The sequence below is a fragment of the Leopardus geoffroyi genome, chromosome B2, assembly GCF_018350155.1.
Source record: "Leopardus geoffroyi isolate Oge1 chromosome B2, O.geoffroyi_Oge1_pat1.0, whole genome shotgun sequence".
NCBI lineage: Eukaryota > Metazoa > Chordata > Mammalia > Carnivora > Felidae > Leopardus > Leopardus geoffroyi.
Window position 1 is genome coordinate 104,827,454 of NC_059332.1, and position 19,477 is coordinate 104,846,930.

Genomic DNA, 19,477 nt, shown 5'->3' on the forward strand with positions numbered 1-19,477 from the left:
CATGTGTGCACAAGTGCACATGCGCTTTCTCTCTCTTAAATTAAAAAAAAAAAGAAAGAAAAAGAATCATGCCTGGAATATAACCACTACCCTTTAGAAATTCTCAAAATGAAGAGTGTATCTGTGGTAGGACCTAGGAGTCCACCTAAGAGACCTACTTATCTCTCAGTACTGCCATCAGGTAACTAAAAAATGAAAGATATTTGTTAGAAAGAACTGATAATTTGAAACTTTGTATCAGCTTATTGGCTTTATGTTCCAGATACATTGAAACCAATGAATAATAATTGTGTCCTCATTCTCTTCTAAAAAAAACCTTCCCCCCCAAATAAATACCAAATAAGAAAATTAGACCAAGTTGTTTTTTAACTATTTACTAGACAAAATAATAATAAAATTAGGGAGTTAATCATGGAGAAAAAAATTTACCCTTCTAGATTGCTGTGTTTGGGATAGTTTTTAGATTAAAACCAACAGACTATTTTTTAAGCCAATTCTCACTTAAGATGAATGATATTTCATAATAAAGAAATATCATTCCTTTTCCACAAATGTGGTATACCTAAAGCCTATTTGCCATGTAATACAAATGTTATTTAATCTTGGCGATTTGAGTATTTTTGAGTTTTATATATAGTGATAGTAAATATTTGAATATCACTGCTTTGAAAACATTTTCCTTTTTAGTCTCATAAAAGATACAATGAGTTTGGAGTTACATTCTTTTAAATTACTTTCTATGAGATATGTTAAGCTGGTTAGGTTCCCCCCACCCCAAGGGGCTCTTTTGCAGTTAGTCTTGTCAATAAAAATAAGTTACAAGTTAGAGGAAACTGGTTATATTCATGACTTTCTGTCCTTCTTTAAAACTTCTTACTTTTCCATTGTGATCAGTGACCTGACATGATTATTCATACACTGTTTTTCATTTTCGAGACTATAAATGAATCATTTCTAATTCATGGAAGTATGGAGAGAGAAATCCAATGTAACTTAGTTTACATATGTATAACACTCTTTCCTATATAGGTACATCCTTAATTAAATCACCTCACTGTAATTGGTAGTTCTGTGTATGTGTTTACATATACTACACGTATTTCAGAGCAGTACTCAAAATTTTTATCACAAGTGTCAAACATAAGAGCTTATTGGATTAGCTCTTAATAAGATCTTAGTAAGATCACTCATTATTAAACAGTCTAACACCATTCTCTTGTTCAGCACATACATACACTGAGTTTTTATTTTACACAAGCCTCTTTGTTAAGAATATCCAGAAACTTGTGGTTGAGTTACACACAGTTCCTTTTTACAGAGTGTATTACAGTCCAAGGATAGAGGAGAAGGGAAGCTTGAGTATGCAAATAAAACATAACTGTCTGGAGGGAATACAAGTTATAAAAGAGTTTCAGACAACGAAGGATGCATACTTCATTGAGGAAGATTACAGAAAACTTCACAAAGAATGTAGAATTTGAGGTAGACATTAAAGCATCAGTATATTTTCAATTAATGGAAATAGTAACATATTCTTGGCTCAGGAAATAATGAGTGAATGTATGGCAATTGTACAGGCTATAATGCACGGTCTTGACCATAAAATAGCAAATTGTGTAGATGTGTCAGCCAGAGAAACAGTTTTGAAGGTGGAGGCTAACAGGATTGAAGCTTTCATGTAGCTGTGTAAGGGCGGACTTGGGTGGTGGGACAGGTGATAAGCCTGGTGCTTCTGGAAGGGGTTGGGACTCGAAACATAGCTACTTTTCAAACACAGGCAACTGGAAATAATGGATTTTATCCATATAAAAATGGCAGTCAAGAGAAAAAGCTGGTTTTGTGAGGAGAAAATACGACTGATTTCATGTTATATCTTATTTCCTTGAAGTATTTGGAGGAGATCAAATTGGCTTGGGAGATAGGTCGGGACTAGTGAAGAAAATTGGGATATAGATAAATGTCCAAGGGAGACTAGAGAAAGGAGAAGAGGCTAGAAACTTGATGAGAACACTTACCAGTAAAGGATGGTACCTACAAGATATAAAGCTCAAACAAAAATAGGAGTGCTCCTTGTTGATATATTCAAGAATGGAATGATTCTTTTGATTAGTTGTATATATATGTGTGTGTGTGTGTGTATATATGTGTGTGTGTATATTATATATATATAATATTAACATATATTGTGCATATATATATATATATATATATATATATATACACATTTTTTTTCCTGGCTTATACACAACAAACATTTATTTCTCATAGTTCTGGAGGTTGTTAAGCTCAAGATGATGGTGTTAGCCAATTTGGTATCTGGTGAAGATCTACTTCCTCATAGACCATCATCTTTTCACTGTACCCTCACATGCCAGAAGAGGGAAGATAGCTTGTTTTGTAAGAGCTTTAATCCCATTCATGAGGGCTCCACCCTCATGAGCTAAGCAACCTCCCAAAGGCCTCACCTCCTAATACCATCACCTTGGGGGTTAAGACTTCAACATCTGAATTTTGGGGAGGCACAGACATTTAGACCATAACAGCACCAATATTACATTAAGCCATAAAGGGTAGATAAATCTGTTTTCCTGTTTTCATAGGAATAGGTAACAGCCTACATTTACCACTCTGTGTTTGCAGAACCATTATCTACATACAGTATATGTGATGCGAATCATCTCTTTTCAGATTCATTATTTTGGAAAAGATAGTGAACTAAATAATGAATCTTACTACTTTATAAATTGCTTAATAAACATTGGGAAATTCAAATACACCTTAAATGTATATACAGAATCAAGGATATTCATACTCTATACTGCTTTTAAGTATCTTTGGTGAAATCCAAATAGGTTCTTGCTGACTGCTTTCTAAACATCATCATTTGAAAACATTCTCATCTTCATCAATGAGTTACAGCACAAAGAATTATGAATCTAGAGGCATGATTTAAGACTCTGTGGTGTTCCAAAATGAAATTTTCATCAGAAAATGATGAGATTTTATAATCCAGATTATATGGATACAATGGGATTTTTTACAGTTTTAATTTTATCCATATCCATAAAACACTGAGAAGTATTTTTTTAATAATCTTATTTAGGGGCGCCTGGGTGGCGCAGTCGGTTAAGCGTCCGACTTCAGCCAGGTCACGATCTCGCGGTCCGTGAGTTCGAGCCCCGCGTCGGGCTCTGGGCTGATGGCTCAGAGCCTGGAGCCTGTTTCCGATTCTGTGTCTCCCTCTCTCTCTGCCCCTCCCCCGTTCATGCTCTGTCTCTCTCTCTCCCAAAAATAAATAAACGTTGAAAAAAAAAATTAAAAAAAAATAATAATAATCTTATTTAGTCTACAATTGTTACATCCCTGCTCTGACCCAGGCACTAAGCCTTAAAGTTACACTAATACATAAGGAAGTTCCTAACCTTAGGTACTTCATTATCTGTCAAAGGTGAAAAGTAAATAGTATGATAAATAAAGGTAGCATGAGAAATCGTATATTAGGGATAAACTAAGGAAAATGGAAGACCTGAACTAACCTGAGGGTGGGAGGTCAAGGAAAATGTCCTGGATGGCATCCAGGTCAGATCCCAAAGGATGAGAAAAAGGGTTCCCAAACAAAACCAGGGGAAGATACTTGTACCAGGGGAGGCAAGAACTTCTAAGCTTGGTTTCCCTTTTTAGGTAGTATACAGTTTAGTTAAAGGTAAACAACTGAAATTCCTAGAGTTTTTTATTTTGATTTACTTAATGGGGAAACAACTTATGACATTGAAAATTAATCATTTTTTTCATTGTTCTGTTCTCTTGTTTCAGGGACCAAAGGCAAAGCCTCTAAATACATTATCTAAAAAATGGGGCTCTTTTTTTATTGATTCAGTTTCAGGACTGGAAAATACGGAAGACTCATTATTTTATACATGGTCTTGTAAGAGAATCAGTACTTACAGCACTATTGCAATTCCAAGTATTGAAGCAATAGCAGGTAAGCAGGAAAATACTTACAAAGCTTTAGCTGTTACTAGATATTAATGACTGTGAGTACTAGATTTCTTGCCTTCAAAAGAAGAAAATTTTCCCATGGTATTTATTTTTCTTGGGATACACCTAGTTATGGCAACCTAGGGAATTAGGACCTGCCTGTCTCCTGGGGCCACCCATAAAAGCTGGACCTTTTTTTTTTTTAAGTCTGCTTGGAGTCATAGGATAAAAGGAAAAATTGCCAGGACAGGATGCTAAAGGCCAAGTAAGATGAACCTGACTTTGGGAGCCCCCTTTCCCTCACTGTTGGCTAATTCTAGAGAGGGCACCAGAGAATGTGAGTGGGCCTTTCATTAGCTGAAGCTAATGAGCCTTCAGGGACAGGAAGTGGAAGGTAGGGTCTACAAGAGGAGAGGTGGGCCTGATAGACTCTCTTAATCTGCATGGAGACCCTGAATTTACCTTAAAGATAACTGAAGCTCAGGGGCACCTGGGTGGCTCAGTCAGTTAAGCGTCCGACTTCAGCTCAGGTCACGACCTCACAGTTCGTGGGTTCAAGCCCCGTGTCGGGCTCTGTGTTGACAGCTCAGAGCCTGGAGCCTGCTTCAGATTCTGTGTCTTCCTCTCTCTCTGTCCCTCCCTGCTCACACTCTGTGTCTCTCTATCTCTCAATAATAAATAAACATTAAAAAAACATTTAAAAAAAAAAAGATAACTGAAGTTCAGTGTTAGATCAGCTAAGTCCCTAAAACTGGATTGAGAATATTCTCTTTTGAGGAAGGTAACATCATTCTAGGACTCAAATTTTTTCTAAAAGCATCATTATAAGGTTCAGCACGTAATGAAAAATAGCCAGCCTGACCCCTGTTAGAAGACTGAAGATGCAAGAAGGAATATACAGCAACAAAGGGACAGATATGTGAATCAATTAAATGAACATTTACTATTGGAACAATTTTTTTAAAAAGTCCTAAGACATTTAAAGAAAGAATTTTAAAACATGCTGCCAATGGCAGTGGGACAGCTGGAATTAAAATGTTCTAACGTCCTTGTATTATATGGTAAGGCATAAGAGTATATTAGGTATTGATAACATACAAAATGCATGTGTAATCTGTAAGATAACTACCAAAGAAAATGTAATGAGATATATACTGAGCTAATTATGTAAAATAACTTAAAATCTAAAGGAAAACAAAAATAGGAAGAAAATCGAGTATGAAAAAGAAACAATACAAATGGAGAGTATTCACTAAGATGATGAGTTTAAAGCTGAGTAATGGTATTAAGTATGGATGGGAAAATTCTCCGCTTAAAGGCCTGAATGAAATAACAAAACCAACTATGAGCTGTTCATAAAAGACATCTCTGAAATATGAGGACACAGTTTGAATATCAGAAGATGGTGACAGATAATACCGTGTTAATCATAATCAAGAGTTAGATATATTAATGTGAAACAAAGTAGACATTAAGGGAAAAATTATTAACACAAAAGAGAATTACTTCAGAATAGTAAATTCTGTTTTCAGAAATATATATCTGAAGTATGAGATATTCACCAGGGTCCTTCTTCTCTCTGAGGGCAGAACTTAATCCTTCCCTGTTTTCTTAAAACTGAGAAACTGCTGAAAAATCCACTCTGCTTTGCAGAGGTATATGCTTATGCTTGCTTATTAGTTTCCTTAAGTTGCCCTCAGAATTTGCCAATGGGCCTGAGGAGCAAACCAGTAGACTCCAGTTCTCCAGCCATTCCTTCACAGCAGATTCCTAGCCCTCCAGTTTCCATTCCTTCATAGTATATTCCTAGCCCCCCGGTTTCCATTCCTTCACAGTATATTCCTAGCCCCTCGGTTTCTGACTGCAGCCCTTCAAGACTGCCAAAAGCTCTACTAGTTTTTCTGCTGCTAGTAACTGCACTTGCCCCCAGCAGGAATTCAGGGACCTAAAGGAAAAAAGCTGTGGCTGAGTGTCAGCTCACTCTCCGCTTGTTACAACTTCCCAGGAAATGGGTCCTCAGGTCTTAGTTGACTGTCCAGTTTATATGGATGTTTATATTCTATCCATCTTTTCTAGTTGTCCTACCTCTAGTTTAAAAGTGAAGTCTGCTTCAGTTTTTTGTTTGTTTGTTTGTTTTTGAACCTTAGAGTCTTCTTTTTTTTTAAATTGGGGATAATACCAGGCTGCATTTCTTCCCTCACAGGATAGACGTGAGAAACAGTAAAGCAAGATGTTTATTTTATTTCAAAGTGATTCAAATTTATAGTGAGAGAATGAAGTAATGTGATACTGGAAGCCAATGGATTAGTATATAGTACCTGGATGGAAACTGATTCAATGGGATATAGCTATGAAATAGTAAGAAAGTAAAAAAAAAAAGTGAATCTTCATTATTCTAGGATTTAAATATTTCTCCAAAGAATTGGAAAATAACCCCTTCTCTGTCTTCTACGGTAATAACCTCTCCTTAAAGAAGCAGTTACATTAGTGCATCTGCTTTTTCATTTTCCAAAAGCTTTCTTCCACAGCACCCTGGGAAAAAAACTTGGTACAGGGCCTGTCTTCTAACTTTCCTCAGGAGAAAATATTAAGAAGGACTTAACAGCCAAACAAAGCTAGGCAGTGTTCCTTCTTCTCAATCTCTAGCATTAGTTTTTTCCTCATAAGGGTTATTAACTACTTGGGCCTTGATGATTCTCACTGGCATTTAATGTAAAGTATGATTTTTATGCTAGTGTCATTTTCAGAATAGTACTTCCAAATGATGTTTTACTTGTGAAATTTTTAAAATAAGGATTATCGCCTATTATGTGCCCATGGAGTGAGTATTGTAACATGGCATATGTCATAATATTTCACTTGTAACATTTCTAGTTATGTTTCCTTGGAAGAAATTGGGGAAGAAGATATCTGAAGTCTAGCTTTTGAGAAACTTCTATGTAGATGTCACAATGTCTCACCATCAATAAAATGTGCATTTTATGTTCTCTCTCCCAGTTTCCGTTCTGGCTATGTGTGTAATGCTTATGTGGAGAAAGTTGCCACATTGTGTGCATTACAATCCTTATTTATCTAAGCATTCAAAGATTACTCTTAGTAATTCTCTTATTACTAAGGGCCATGAAGATTATTAGTTCCCATTTACCTGTTACATGATGCTTGAGTAGGGCCTGAGAGAGTTTTAAATTTCAGAATAAAAAATCAGATGAGCATTCCTGTTTTATGTGCTAACTTTTGTACAGAGAATGTTATATATAGTTAGATCTCTGAGGATGATTTATAATACATCCAAATGTATTTTGACTTAAATTTTATAAAGAAAGATATCTATATGTTAGCTGCAACCTATCCAGGTGACAGAAGAAATTAAAATCATGAAGCTAAAAAATGAGTTTTGATTTGTTTATATTTATGAACAGCCTTTTAAGATCTACAGAATAATAATACTGTTTTTTTTCCCAGAATTACCCCTGGACTACAAATTTTCAAGGTTCTCTTCAAGCAATTCAAAAACAGCTGGCTACTATCCAAACCCTCCATCGATCTTATCAAATAATGAGACACTGACAGCCAAATAAACTGTCTTTACTGAAAAATGAAGTGAAGAACCATATATGCAGCAAATATACTGTAAAAATGTTAATTTTTGAAAAATACTGTAAAATGCTTTCTAGGAACAAATTCCTAATGATAACTAACCAAGAATTAGATGCTTTTCCATAGGTCTCCTTTCTGTATAGATCATCTTGATGCCCAACAACTCTCATTATATTAAAATCTCAGTGTCTTAGAATGGAAAGGAACCTTATTAATATTTTCTATACCAATAATTCTGAGATTACGATTCACCTGGGCATATGTGTGTGTGTGTGTGTGTGTGTGTGTATAAGTACACACACACACACGCACACTTGTACATACACATATTTACATATATGCCTAGACCAATGGTTCTCAAAGTGTTGTCCCCAAACCACTAACATAGCATCACCTGAGAATTTGATAGAAATACAGATTTGCAGGCCCCACCCCAGACCTGCAGAATCAAACTCTGGGAATGTATCCCAGCAACCTGTGTTTAATATTAGTGTGATTCATATACTGAAGTTCAAAAATCACTAGCTAGACCATAACTTCCAGATTGGTTTAATTGGTCTGGGAATAGAGATGAGCACTGATGTCTTTTACTTGCCCCAGGAAAAGGTAGCCAGAATTGGGAACAACTGAACTATATCTGTTTCTTCCATCTATAGCTAAGAACGCTGAGTCCAGTGAGAATAAATGATTTTTCCAAGCTATCAGGTTTCATGCTATTCTTATGTTTTCCAAAACAAGGAGGTAAAGCAGATTTCTCCTGAGACCACACAGCTAGTATGGGACAGAAATGAGATAAGAAGCCAACTAATTCAACCTCCAGTGTTACTCATAAAGTTTTTTTTCCCCCTAATAATGTTAAAACCTATAGAATTTTCAGGGCGCCTGGGTGGCGCAGTCGGTTAAGCGTCCGACTTCAGCCAGGTCACGATCTCGAGGTCCGTGAGTTCGAGCCCCGCGTCGGGCTCTGGGCTGATGGCTCAGAGCCTGGAGCCTGTTTCCGATTCTGTGTCTCCCTCTCTCTCTGCCCCTCCCCCGTTCATGCTCTGTCTCTCTCTGTCCCAAAAATAAATAAACGTTGAAAAAAAAAAAATTAAAAAAAAAAAAAAACCTATAGAATTTTCATTCACTTTAAGACATATATTCTCAAAGAGACAAAAATTGGTTCTTGGGATGAAAAAAAAATTAGATAATGCAATGTATAGTGGCCCTCCAAAACTGAATCCTACCCAATAAAATTTTATTCTTTGGTATTAATTTCTCTCACGAGGGAGAAATATAAAGTTAAATTTATTAATTAAATTTAATTTGGTTAAATTTAATTTTTCTCAGGGTGGAGTGTGGTAATGAAAAAAAAGGTTGAGAAAAACACTTTAAGAGGTTTTATAGTTACACTGCAATTTAGGATTACTGTGTTCTATGTGCTTTGTATAGTCCTATTATAGTAGTTACTTGGAGCAAAGTATTTGGAGCCAGATGTTTACAATAAATTCCTGGCTACTCTTTATGCTGTAATTTCATTCTGTCTATCATGGACAGTATCAGAAAACACACTGGTCACTATCATTATTTTACCTATATTGTAGCAAAGAACTTAGCATATTGATGCATGCAATGAAAAGAAATAATTTCGTTAAATTTTTAAGTGCTCAAATAATCCCAAATGTATTGTGGGAATGAGTATCTCAGGGTAGATAAACAGTTACTGAAATTTTTTCCTCAATGTCAGTAGCTCTGTTTGATATCAACTAATAAGTATATGGTAATGTATTTGAAATTGGCTTCCAAAATCTTATTGGAGGACAATAATAAACACACACAATCAGCTTAGGGCTAAATGAAAGCTGTCTCATGTATACAAATATTTAATTTCTTTAGAAATAAAGCTATTTTTCCTTATGTGGATTTATTTTGTCAAGAGCAAAATATAATGTATCTTTAAATGCTTATAAACTGCTATTGTTAATATGAAAAATGAAAACCCCAAAATAAGTTAATTGCACTTTTTTGGCCATTTATGGAGTGAAAAAAAAATTGACTCAAATCAGAAGTTGTCATTCTACTTTTACCAGTACTTACCTAAGGAATCAGAACAAATTACCACCTAATCTGACCTCAGTTTCTTTCATCTTGTCAAAAGAGATTAGAGTTTATTTCCAAGTTTCCTTTTACCTTTCTAGCAGAGTCAGTGCTTCTTATGAGTGTTGTCTTTCTCTTGGACTATAATTACTTTCAGATTTTTTATTTCATTGTTTCTAAAAAGTGCTAGTGTTGGGGCATCTAGGGGCTCAGTCGGTTAAGCATCCGACTTCTGCTCAGGTCATGACCTTACAGTTTGTGAGTTCGAGCCCACAGTCGGGCTCTGTGCTGACAGCTCAGAGCCTGGAGCCTGCTTTGGATTCTGTGTCTCCCTCTCTCTCTCTCTTCCTCCCCCACTTGCTCTTTTCTCTCTCTCAAAAATAAATAAAGATTAAAAAAAAATTTTTAACATAAATAAATAAATAGTGCCAGTGTTTCTAATAGATAAGAAAAGTAAAAATAGTAAAAAATGGCACTATAAAAGTTGAAGATACGATAGAAGAAAAACTGTATATTTTTAATAAAGTTAAATGAAGAAAGTTGTGTAAATGGGCAGAGGACGTAAGTTTAATGTTAGCATACAGGCCAACATTATTCATCTAAAAAGATAATTACAGGGGTGCCTGTGTGGCTCAGTCAGTTAAGTGTCCAAACTCTTGATTTCGGCTCAGGTCATGATCTCATGGTTCATGAGTTTGAGTCCAGCGTCAGGCTCCATGCTACAGTACAAAGCCTGCTTGGGATTCTCTCTCCCTGCCCCTCCCTGGCTCACACACTCTTTCATTCATTCACTCTCTCTCTCAAAATAAATAAGTATACTTAAAAAAAATTTTTTTAATGACTATGAATAAATGCAAGGGATTGGAGATTTTCTTTCCTGGCCACTGTTGACCTCATCAGCAGAAGAAAGATCTGAATGACACAGTGGTCACAGTTTGTCAGAATTTGGTATGTGAAATACTGAGGTAACAGAGACTTCAATTAAACTGAATTGCAATCTAAACTAAAGTTGACTTTTGAAATACATGGGTCTGAACTGTGTAGGTCCACTTACAGCAAATTTTTCTTGATACAGTACTGTAAATGTATTTTCCTTATGATTTTAACTTTTCCTAGCTTGCTTTATTATAAAAATATAGTATATAACACATATATGAAATATGTGTTAATGTTATCAGTAAGGCTTCCCGTTAACAGTAGGCTATTAGTAGTGAAGTTTGGGGGGAATCAAACATTACACATGGATTTTTGACCATGCATGGGAGAGGGGGCCCTAATCCCCATTGTTCAAGGATCAATTGTACCTCTGAGTTTTTTTAACTTGTAATCAGGTATTATTTCCCCACCAGTTTTCATATCCAACAACTTTAAATGTATGTATTTAAAGCAAATATATACATATATACACATATATACATGTATAAACACATGTATACACACACTTAATTGAACTGGCTTGAATGACAATCAAATCTATATGATTATTTTATATAACCATAAAATGGAATGTCAGACTATCTCTTTGGATATAATAACTTTGACTCTATGTTAGAATCACATAGATAGCTTCTCCTTAAATGTTACAAGGACATTCCCTTACCTCTTCTCAGGCTCTTGAGAACAAGGTTATCGTAAGAGTTGACTTCCAGATTAGTTAAAGACTGGGATATTTTCAAGAGTTAACTCACCCCATGTGCTGCCCTTGAAAATCCTTGGGCCTGGTCTAGTCCACATAGGGTGAATGCAAAAAGGTACCTCTTGTTGGTCTCTAGAGTCATCCTCAGAAATAATGGTAAAAAAAAAAATAATGGTAATGAGTGCTAACTCTTCAGCAGGCTACTTCATCTTCCTTATTTATTCCTTACAGCAACCATACAAGGTGTATAATTATTAAGATTTTATAGATAAGGACATTGAAATTGACAGGTTAAATTAACATGCTTGCTCAAAAATTTTCTGTTACTAAGGAACAGTCTGTACATGAGCCCAACTTTCACCCCAAAATTCATGCCTTTAGTTGACTGACAAAAGTCTTCCAACATTAGATGTAGATTGGGACAAATTCTTAGTCTAAAATCACACTTCAATTTCACAGTCACACCATGCTGGGATTAGAAATGAAGAACACAGACTCTGGCCTAAAGTAACATAAGCTAGTAAAAAATATTAAAACAAGATCTATGGGGTACCAGCTGGCCCAGTCAGTGAAGCATCTGACTCTAGATTTCAGCTCAGGCCCTGATCTCAAGGTCGTGAGATCGAGTCCAGCATCAGGCTCCACACTGGGTATGAAGCTTACTTAAGATTCTCTTTCACTCTTCCTCTGACATTCCCCTGCTCATGTTCACTTTCAAAACAAAACAAACAAAAACAAAGATCTATAACATAGAACTTACCTGGGAGAGTAAACCAAGAATCACAGGAGTCCTAAAATGTATAATGAAGTCTACTCTTCTTGGAAGCACATACACTAAAGTCATCAGTAAGCAGGTCTACCCTTTCTTCATATTCAAGTTCAAATGTTCACTTTGAATACTTAACAAATTTCCCTCTGGTGCTGAGGAAACCAAAATGGAAAAGGAATCATGAAAACTGCTCCAAGTAAACTTAACAGGAGATGAGATCTCTATGCCTACTGAGAGAAGCTGGGTCATTACTTGGAATGGCAATTACATCACATAGTCTGCTTGATAGGTTCTTTCACCATGCACCTGTTCCCAGGGTCTTAAATAAAAAAACGCTTTATTTTACTTTGTTGGTAGTTTGGCCTTGGCACTTTCTTGGTTTAAAAAAAGGCTTAATAAAGTTTAATAAAGAGAAGAATGGGGCACCTGGCTGGCCCAGTGGGTAGAGCATGAGATTCTTGATCTTGGGGCCATGAGAGCCCATGTTTTTAAAATTAAAAACAAAATCTTAAAAGTTAAAGAAGAAATAAATTACAAAATTCCTGTTAAAAGCAATCACCGTATTGGATCAATTAAAAAATACTCATTCTCAAAAAAAAAAATAAAAAAAAATTAAAAATACTCATTCTCTAAATTTAATAAAAATGTAACATTTCTTTAGAGTTCCTAGCAACTAAATTCCAGAAGTATAATATTTAAAATCCTTTTGGTGCATTAACTCCCTTTAAGGAAGGCAACAAACCTAATTTCATTCATTTTTGCAGCAATCACCAAGATTGCATATGTAAATTTCAGTAGGGTTTTAATCTGAATAAAGTACCCCTTTTCAAAGGACCATTCATGAATGGATTAAGAATAACCTTTAACAAGTCCTGATTATTCATGTAAATCAGGTTTTGTTTTGTTTTATGCCAAATTTAGATGGCTGTGGTAACAGTGAAATATACTCTAGGCTAGAAATAAAAAATACGTCTGTATGACTTGCATTTTAGGCACACTTACTTCATTTTGTTGTTGTTACTTCAACTTTTTTTTAGTCTTGAGATAGTAAAACTTGTGTCAGGATTATGAAAGTAACATGAGAACACAAATGTATGTACCTGACAGAACTCAGATTTCTTGAGATTGTCAAACCGGAGGAGGTGTATCTGATGCAAATCCGGTATCCAAGCCTCAAACTGTGACTGTGGAGCAGGGAATTCAATAAGAATCCAGGTAATTTTTGTTTGTTTTTAATTATTAAGCCTGATTACAGAAACTGGAGATAAAGAAGCGGTAGCAGCAACAGGAGTAATGTGAAGGGACCCTGAGTAAGGAAAGTTAGAGAAGCCTTTTGTTATTGTCTGGTCTAAGCTGAATACCCAGAAATGGATGAGAATGCCCAAGGAGATTCTGTTATGTGGGGTACAGGGAAATTATGAAGTATGACCCTACGATCAGGGCAATATGGCCTGAGCAGACCAAATGATACTTCTTCGGTGAAGAGAGGACAAGAAAACCTCTTAACTGATGTGGAGGTGTACATAAGGGACAATTTGGGCTTAGAACTGAGAAAGAAAAGGCAGTGAAAAGAAATGGAGCAGTGATATAGGAGCAAACCAGTTTCCTGGTAAGTGAAACCTACATAATGTCTAATTGAGTCTAATTTTATTAAACAGAACAGAAATCATGATAATCTAACAAATGAGTGGCACCAACCTACTGGCAAGAGGAATACTACTGGTTAAAGCTGATAATAAACCAAGAACAACAAAAATATTATTTTCCAACTATGTCCCGAACAGGATAAAAGAGATAATGCTTGAAAACAGGTGATTGATAATGCAGAAAAAAAAAAAAATCAATCACTGAATTAAAGATAAAATGAACACACTAAAGGAAAATTTAGGTTTAAGATGGATATAGAGTTAGCTCTCTAAAACTTAAAACTTCTCCAGGCCTAGAAAAACTATACTTTATCAAGTAAAACTTCCAAGTATGAATTGCACCAAGAATTAGCAAGTCTATTTAGTAGTAATTCTGGGCCGTTTATGTCAAATTTTTGTTTAGATGGCTAAAAATATTTGGTCATTCATTTTCACAAATCTTGCAATATCCATAGCCCTCTCAACTCCAGAGAATGCAGAAGTATTTATTTCCCAAACCTTCATGTAATAGCTGCTGAACAGCGAAACATTACTGGTAATTCAGATTGGGATGTCTGAGATCATTTGTTTCTAGACACTATATGTCAGTAACAATTATTTTGTTATTCTTTCCTTTTAAAGCACCACACTGTAGTAGCAAAGAAATTAAGAAGCACCTAACAGAATACACAATGATTAATTTTTCCAAAGTCTATCTTAAGCTCACTAAGAATCAGTTAACATAAATATAGCAAATAAGAATGGTGTATTAAGAATAGCTTTCCATGGGGCGCCAGGGCGGCTCAGTTGGTTGAGCATCTGACTTCGGCTCAGGTCATGATCTGACGGCTCGTGAGTTTGAGCCCCATATCGGGCTTTGTGTTGACAGCTCAGAGCCTGGAGTCTGCTTTGGATTCTGTGTCCCTCTCTCTCTCTGCCCCTCCCTCACTCATGCTCTCTCTCTCTCTCTCTCTCAAGAATAAATAAAACATTAAAAAAAACATTAAAAAAAATAGTTTTCCAGTAAGTGAAATTGAGTCAGAGAAAGACAAATACCATTATTTCACTCATATGTGAAATGTAAGGAATAAAACAAGCAAAGGGGGTAAAAAAAGAGACAAATCAAGAATCAGACTCTTATAGAGAACAAGTGATGATTACCAATGGTGGGTGGGAGGATGGGTTAAATAAATGATGGAAATTAAGTACTGCACTTGTGATCAGCACTGGGTGATATATGGAGTTGTTCAATCACATACATAGACAATATAGTGCATACCTGAAACTAATATAACACTGTATGTTAACTGGAATTAAAAACTTAAAAAGAAAAAAAAAAAAAAAAAAGCTTTCCACTGAAAATTCAGTGGTGCTTCAATTACCCTCCAAAACTACACTGGTTGAATAAGGAAAAATTAAGCCCATGAGCATCCAGTTAGTTAGGCTTCTTATTTACCATTTTCCTGGTAAAAAAAATCTTAGAAATTCTGTGGCCTTTTTTTTTTTATAAAGCTTCAGGACAATGCTTATGGTGACAACTTGATAACTTTAATGATTTCCCAACCTTTTATTAGCCTAGACACACAGAACTTTATTGTTATTTTTTGGTGAAAACAAGAAATACAGCAGAGTGACAGACTTTTATTTTTCCTTTGAGCACACAGAAGAAGACTAATAAAGTACTTAACGATCCTTGTTTACTTTGACAGAGCAATTCTACAAATACTTACACTGGTTAGGAACATAAAATTCAAGTACAACATTAGTATCAGGGCAAGAAATATCAAGACAAAAGAATTGGTTTTCTTTTTGAAATACTTTCACAAGACACAGCAACAATTTGCAAAATTTCAAGGATCACATTCAAATTATATTTCTAAGAATAGAGCTATATATGAAGACAGACCAGAACAAGCTGATATATTAACGAGTATTCACAGGTTTCATACTGCACAGGAAACAAGTTTGATATTTTTGCACATATTCTCAAATATAAGCAAAAAGCAGGCCTGTAAATGTCAATTTCACCAGCAAGCAAAAATAGAGAAAGGAATTAATAGGATTTTACTCACAGTGAAATAATGAGCATATACCATTAATCTTCTATACAGAAAAGATCACTCCTATAATAACAGAGAGAAAACAACCAGACTTGCATTTTTGCATTTTAGACAAAAATCTACTGGTGAATTCAAGGGAGTTAGGGAAAACTCCTCTAAGTATCCTTTTTAAACATCAACCACTTTGATTCTCCCACCTCTCCTAGGAAAAGCTTCAGGGGCCTCCTCCTCCATTCCCAAAGCTGCAGGGTTCATCCTTCCTGTGCTGTTCCAAGACTACTTGGTTCATTTTGGTTTCTGGGCTCTCACTTCCCTCAGCCTACAGCACCCTCCCCACTGCTGTACCCAGACCTCCCAAGCACTCATGGAACTTAGGGCAAGGCCTTCAAACAGGAGAAAGCAGGTAGTCCTTACCATTACCATATACCACCCAAGTAACACAGCCCTGATACACTGCTGTCCCACCTACTGGAACCTGTCCTGGAAATCCAAACAAACTCCACACATCCCCAGGAAGGAAGTTTGGCATCTCCCACAATGTACACTGCAGCCTGCTCCCTCATCTGTTGGGAAAGAAGCAGGGAAGGAAATAGGGAAACTGAAGCCTGAAAGCCAAGAAGGCCAGACAACAGGATGGAGGCCCCTGGGCCATGACAACAGTAATAAAACAGTACAGAGAATAGAGGTGACCCTCAAAATGCTGCCTTGGCGTTATTTCTAAGTGGTCAAGGCCACCCCCGCCAAAATTTCCATGTTTAGAAAAGTGGAGTGAAACTAAGTTTGGCCGCTTTACATCACAACCTTCTCTGCATCTGCCTTGAATCCATCACTGTGAGGCCCTTCTGTCTTTCCTCCCTGCTTCTCTAACTAAACTCAAGAAACACACAGATTTTGGTAAGTGGACAGGGAAAAGGTGGAGTTGTCAAAATTGGCCCAAAAGAACACTGCTCATAACTAAATAACCTACAGGTCTCCCTTTGAAACTTTTAGACCTTACTAAAGGAAGTAGGGTGGAGGCTTGAGGGCAGAAGAGCACAAGAAGACATGTGGAGTCTATTGTACAGTACCTTTCTCTCTTTGGACACCATCAAGGGTAGAGAAAATTAAACAAAAAGCCTGCTTTGCCAGTTTTGTTTCCTGTCTGCTTCAGAGGAGAGGAAAGTGGGAGAGAGAACAAGGGGGTGGGGGTGGAGGAAAGAGACAAAAAGATGCAGAACAGGCCACACAGACCAGGAACACCTTTCCCTCGGTGCCCCCACCCTGGCAACTTTATCATGCTCAGAATGAGTGCAGGAGTTAGAGAAGGGGATACCTAACAAAACTATCTGATTAAGGGTGGTTTGTTGACTCCAGCTCAGAAAGGCTAACTGCTGGAAGTGAACCCCTTCCAGCCTTGCTTTGGGCACTATCACATATGACCGTGCAACCTGCCCCACAGCCAATTGGGTTTATAGGTAACCATTTGATGGCACAAGGGGATTGAAGCGGAGTTCCCTGTGTGCTGCCTGGGAGCTTAAGTCCACAGTCAGTTGCTGAGGAGGCAGGCAATGGTGCCTATGCAAAGCTCATCCAGAAGGGTGAGAGCAGGTTTGTGTGGGCCATAGCACCGACCCTCATACTCACCAGTACCTGGTCACAAAGCAGAGTGAAAAGAAGATGCAATAACACTGAAAACCTCTCATCTGTTACCTCACTCATGCCTTGTAGCCACCCACTAGCCCCCTTATTCTGCCAGATAACCAGCAGGGTGGATAGCACAGGCCCAGGGAGGCAGCTGGGAACCAGTTAGTGGTAGCTAGAAATGTCCAGTTTGCGTTGATGGTTGGCATCATCTAGAGTAGTTTCATCTTGCAGCGGTGAAACTCAAAGAACTTGCCATAGAATACATGGTTATCAGGAGGACAGTCAGCATAAAGTATGAAGTCCAGCTAGTTATTTGCAAAGGTATTGCAAGCTTCTTTGTGGTAGAGAACCACTTAAAAAACTAGGAGAAGACCATGGTCATAGACAGGACCCAAGGCATGCAAAGGAAGGCAGTGCCTATCTACAGCATCATGTGCTTGGCATAGAAGCAGTGGAACGCCATGCACTTGAACATGTAACAGGATACAGAAGAGCATGAAGGTCCAGAGGAAGAGGAACACAAACATGTAAGAGTCAATCTTGCAAATGACTGTTGAAGATTTAGGAGAACCAAAGGACAAAATAGTTCAGTGTGAAGAGAAAGCAGATAGAAGACTGCATGCTGTTGGCTAAGCAAAGGTTCAAGGGGAGGTGGTGGGAGACTTGTGCAGGAGCTTCTCACAAGGGCAGCACTTAGCCAGACTGGAACCTGAAGGACCTGGGGCTCTCCACGGGCTGCCTTGCTGGGTCTCGAATTCCTCGGCGAGGCCCTTCACCCATCAGGTAGTATTGTAGGGGATTGGGCCACAGTTCTGCTTTGATAATCTCAGCAATCCTGTCGAATTCTAGAAGGCTGTGATCTGAGAACCAGTTGAAGAAACTGGGGATAGTGTTTCCTTCCCGATTCCTGTGGATATGTGACTGGGGGTCTTGGCCCCTGTGCCAGCGGATTGGAGTGGAAAGAGACACCACCCGGCCAGAGGATCTGCGCTCATATTCTTTGACGAGCCCCTCATTTCGGAAATAGGGGTTGCTCTGGAAGATGAACTTGAATTTGCAGCCTGCTCTGGGGTGTTTAAGCTCCTCCACCTCCAAATTGATCATGTACCTCATCATGTCTTCATCTTGGCCACTGATCATAGGTGACAGCTGGGGGTGGTTCCGAAAGGCAGTGACCCAGAAACCTGGGATATTTTGGATAATGAAACTTCTGCGCTGCATATGGAGCCTTCGCATCCGGCCAAACTTGCGCTCCAGCTGAAGGAAGGCCCTGTCAGCCTGGGCATTTACATTTGACAGCTCCTGATCGATGGCCTCCAGGGAATCCATGCAGCTATTGATCTTCGGGGCCTTGGCCCGTGACTCCTCTTTCACTCCTCCTACCACCTTTTTTTCCTTCTGCATCACCTTCTTTTCCTCCACCACCTCCTCCGCTACTCCCTCCTTTTCCGCTGCCGCTGAAACGGCGCACTTTTTTGTCGTCATTTCCTTGGCCTTCGCCCCAGGCATCATCTGAGACCCCAACCCCCCTGCGCCACAGCCTTCTAGACCTTTCTCCCCAGCAGGGCCCCGCGGCTCTCTACGCTGACAGCCATTTTCCTGGCTATTGTCGGTTGCTACCGCGGGGGAGGCTGAAGCAGAGGCTGCTGCCAAGCCTTCCGTCGGAGGCAGACCCTCTTTCTGGCCCGATTTGGTCGCTACACGGCTGCGGCTCCCAAAAACTCGAACGCGGAACACGGGGGCACAGCTCGCGGGGCTCTCGGGGGCGCCTGTCTCCGCGGGGGTCTCCAAGTTGCCCTCCTCACCTGTGTCCGCCATCACCTGGGTCGCCTCGGTTTCCTCGCCCTGGCACTGGTTTAGGTCCGGATGTCCTGGGGCATCGTCGGCAGTAGCTACGCCGCAGTCTTTAGCGACAGGAGGGTTGCTGCCCTCATCCAGGGTGCTCATTTTGGTAGAAGTCAGATCCGCAGGAGCAGAGCGTCCCTTGTCCTCTGCAGAAGCCGCGCTCCGCCCCAATCCGCTTGTCGCACCACCCCTCTTTTCCACTCTGGAGGATGCTGCTATGGCAACTGGTGACGTCACGGCGGCAGCATCTTCACGTCGCGCGAGAATT

General features: G+C 38.4%; 2 protein-coding genes and 1 long non-coding RNA gene across 4 annotated transcripts in view; 1 reads left to right on the forward strand and 2 right to left on the reverse strand.

Annotated features, from left to right (window-relative positions):
• NT5DC1 (5'-nucleotidase domain containing 1) overlaps positions 1-8,276 on the forward strand; it is a 140,325-nt gene extending 132,049 nt beyond the window's left edge. For both annotated transcript variants that reach the window (XM_045499341.1, XM_045499342.1), the window contains exons 11-12: positions 3,814-3,982; positions 7,441-8,276. In XM_045499341.1, the coding sequence (XP_045355297.1) occupies positions 3,814-3,982; positions 7,441-7,556 (285 nt within the window). In that variant the 3' untranslated portion in view covers positions 7,557-8,276. The remainder of the gene's footprint in view (positions 1-3,813; positions 3,983-7,440) is intronic.
• Positions 8,277-8,296: 20 nt separating this feature from the next.
• Positions 8,297-8,798, reverse strand: LOC123608903. The gene is made up of 2 exons (XR_006717503.1): positions 8,684-8,798; positions 8,297-8,437 (listed from the first exon to the last, which is right to left on the reverse strand). It is a non-coding gene; the product is annotated as an uncharacterized LOC123608903 (long non-coding RNA).
• A 6,504-nt stretch (positions 8,799-15,302) lies between these two features.
• TSPYL4 (TSPY like 4) lies at positions 15,303-19,431 on the reverse strand. Its single transcript, XM_045499345.1, has one exon. It carries the CDS (start codon positions 19,309-19,311, stop codon positions 18,058-18,060), a length of 1,254 nt encoding a protein of 417 aa, XP_045355301.1. The 5' UTR covers positions 19,312-19,431; the 3' UTR covers positions 15,303-18,057.
• Positions 19,432-19,477: the final 46 nt, after the last annotated feature.

Excerpts from the sequence above, each read along its gene's own strand:
- TSPYL4 (XM_045499345.1), bottom strand. The coding sequence starts at position 19,311 with ATGAGCACCCTGGATGAGGGCAGCAACCCTCCTGTCGCTAAAGACTGC.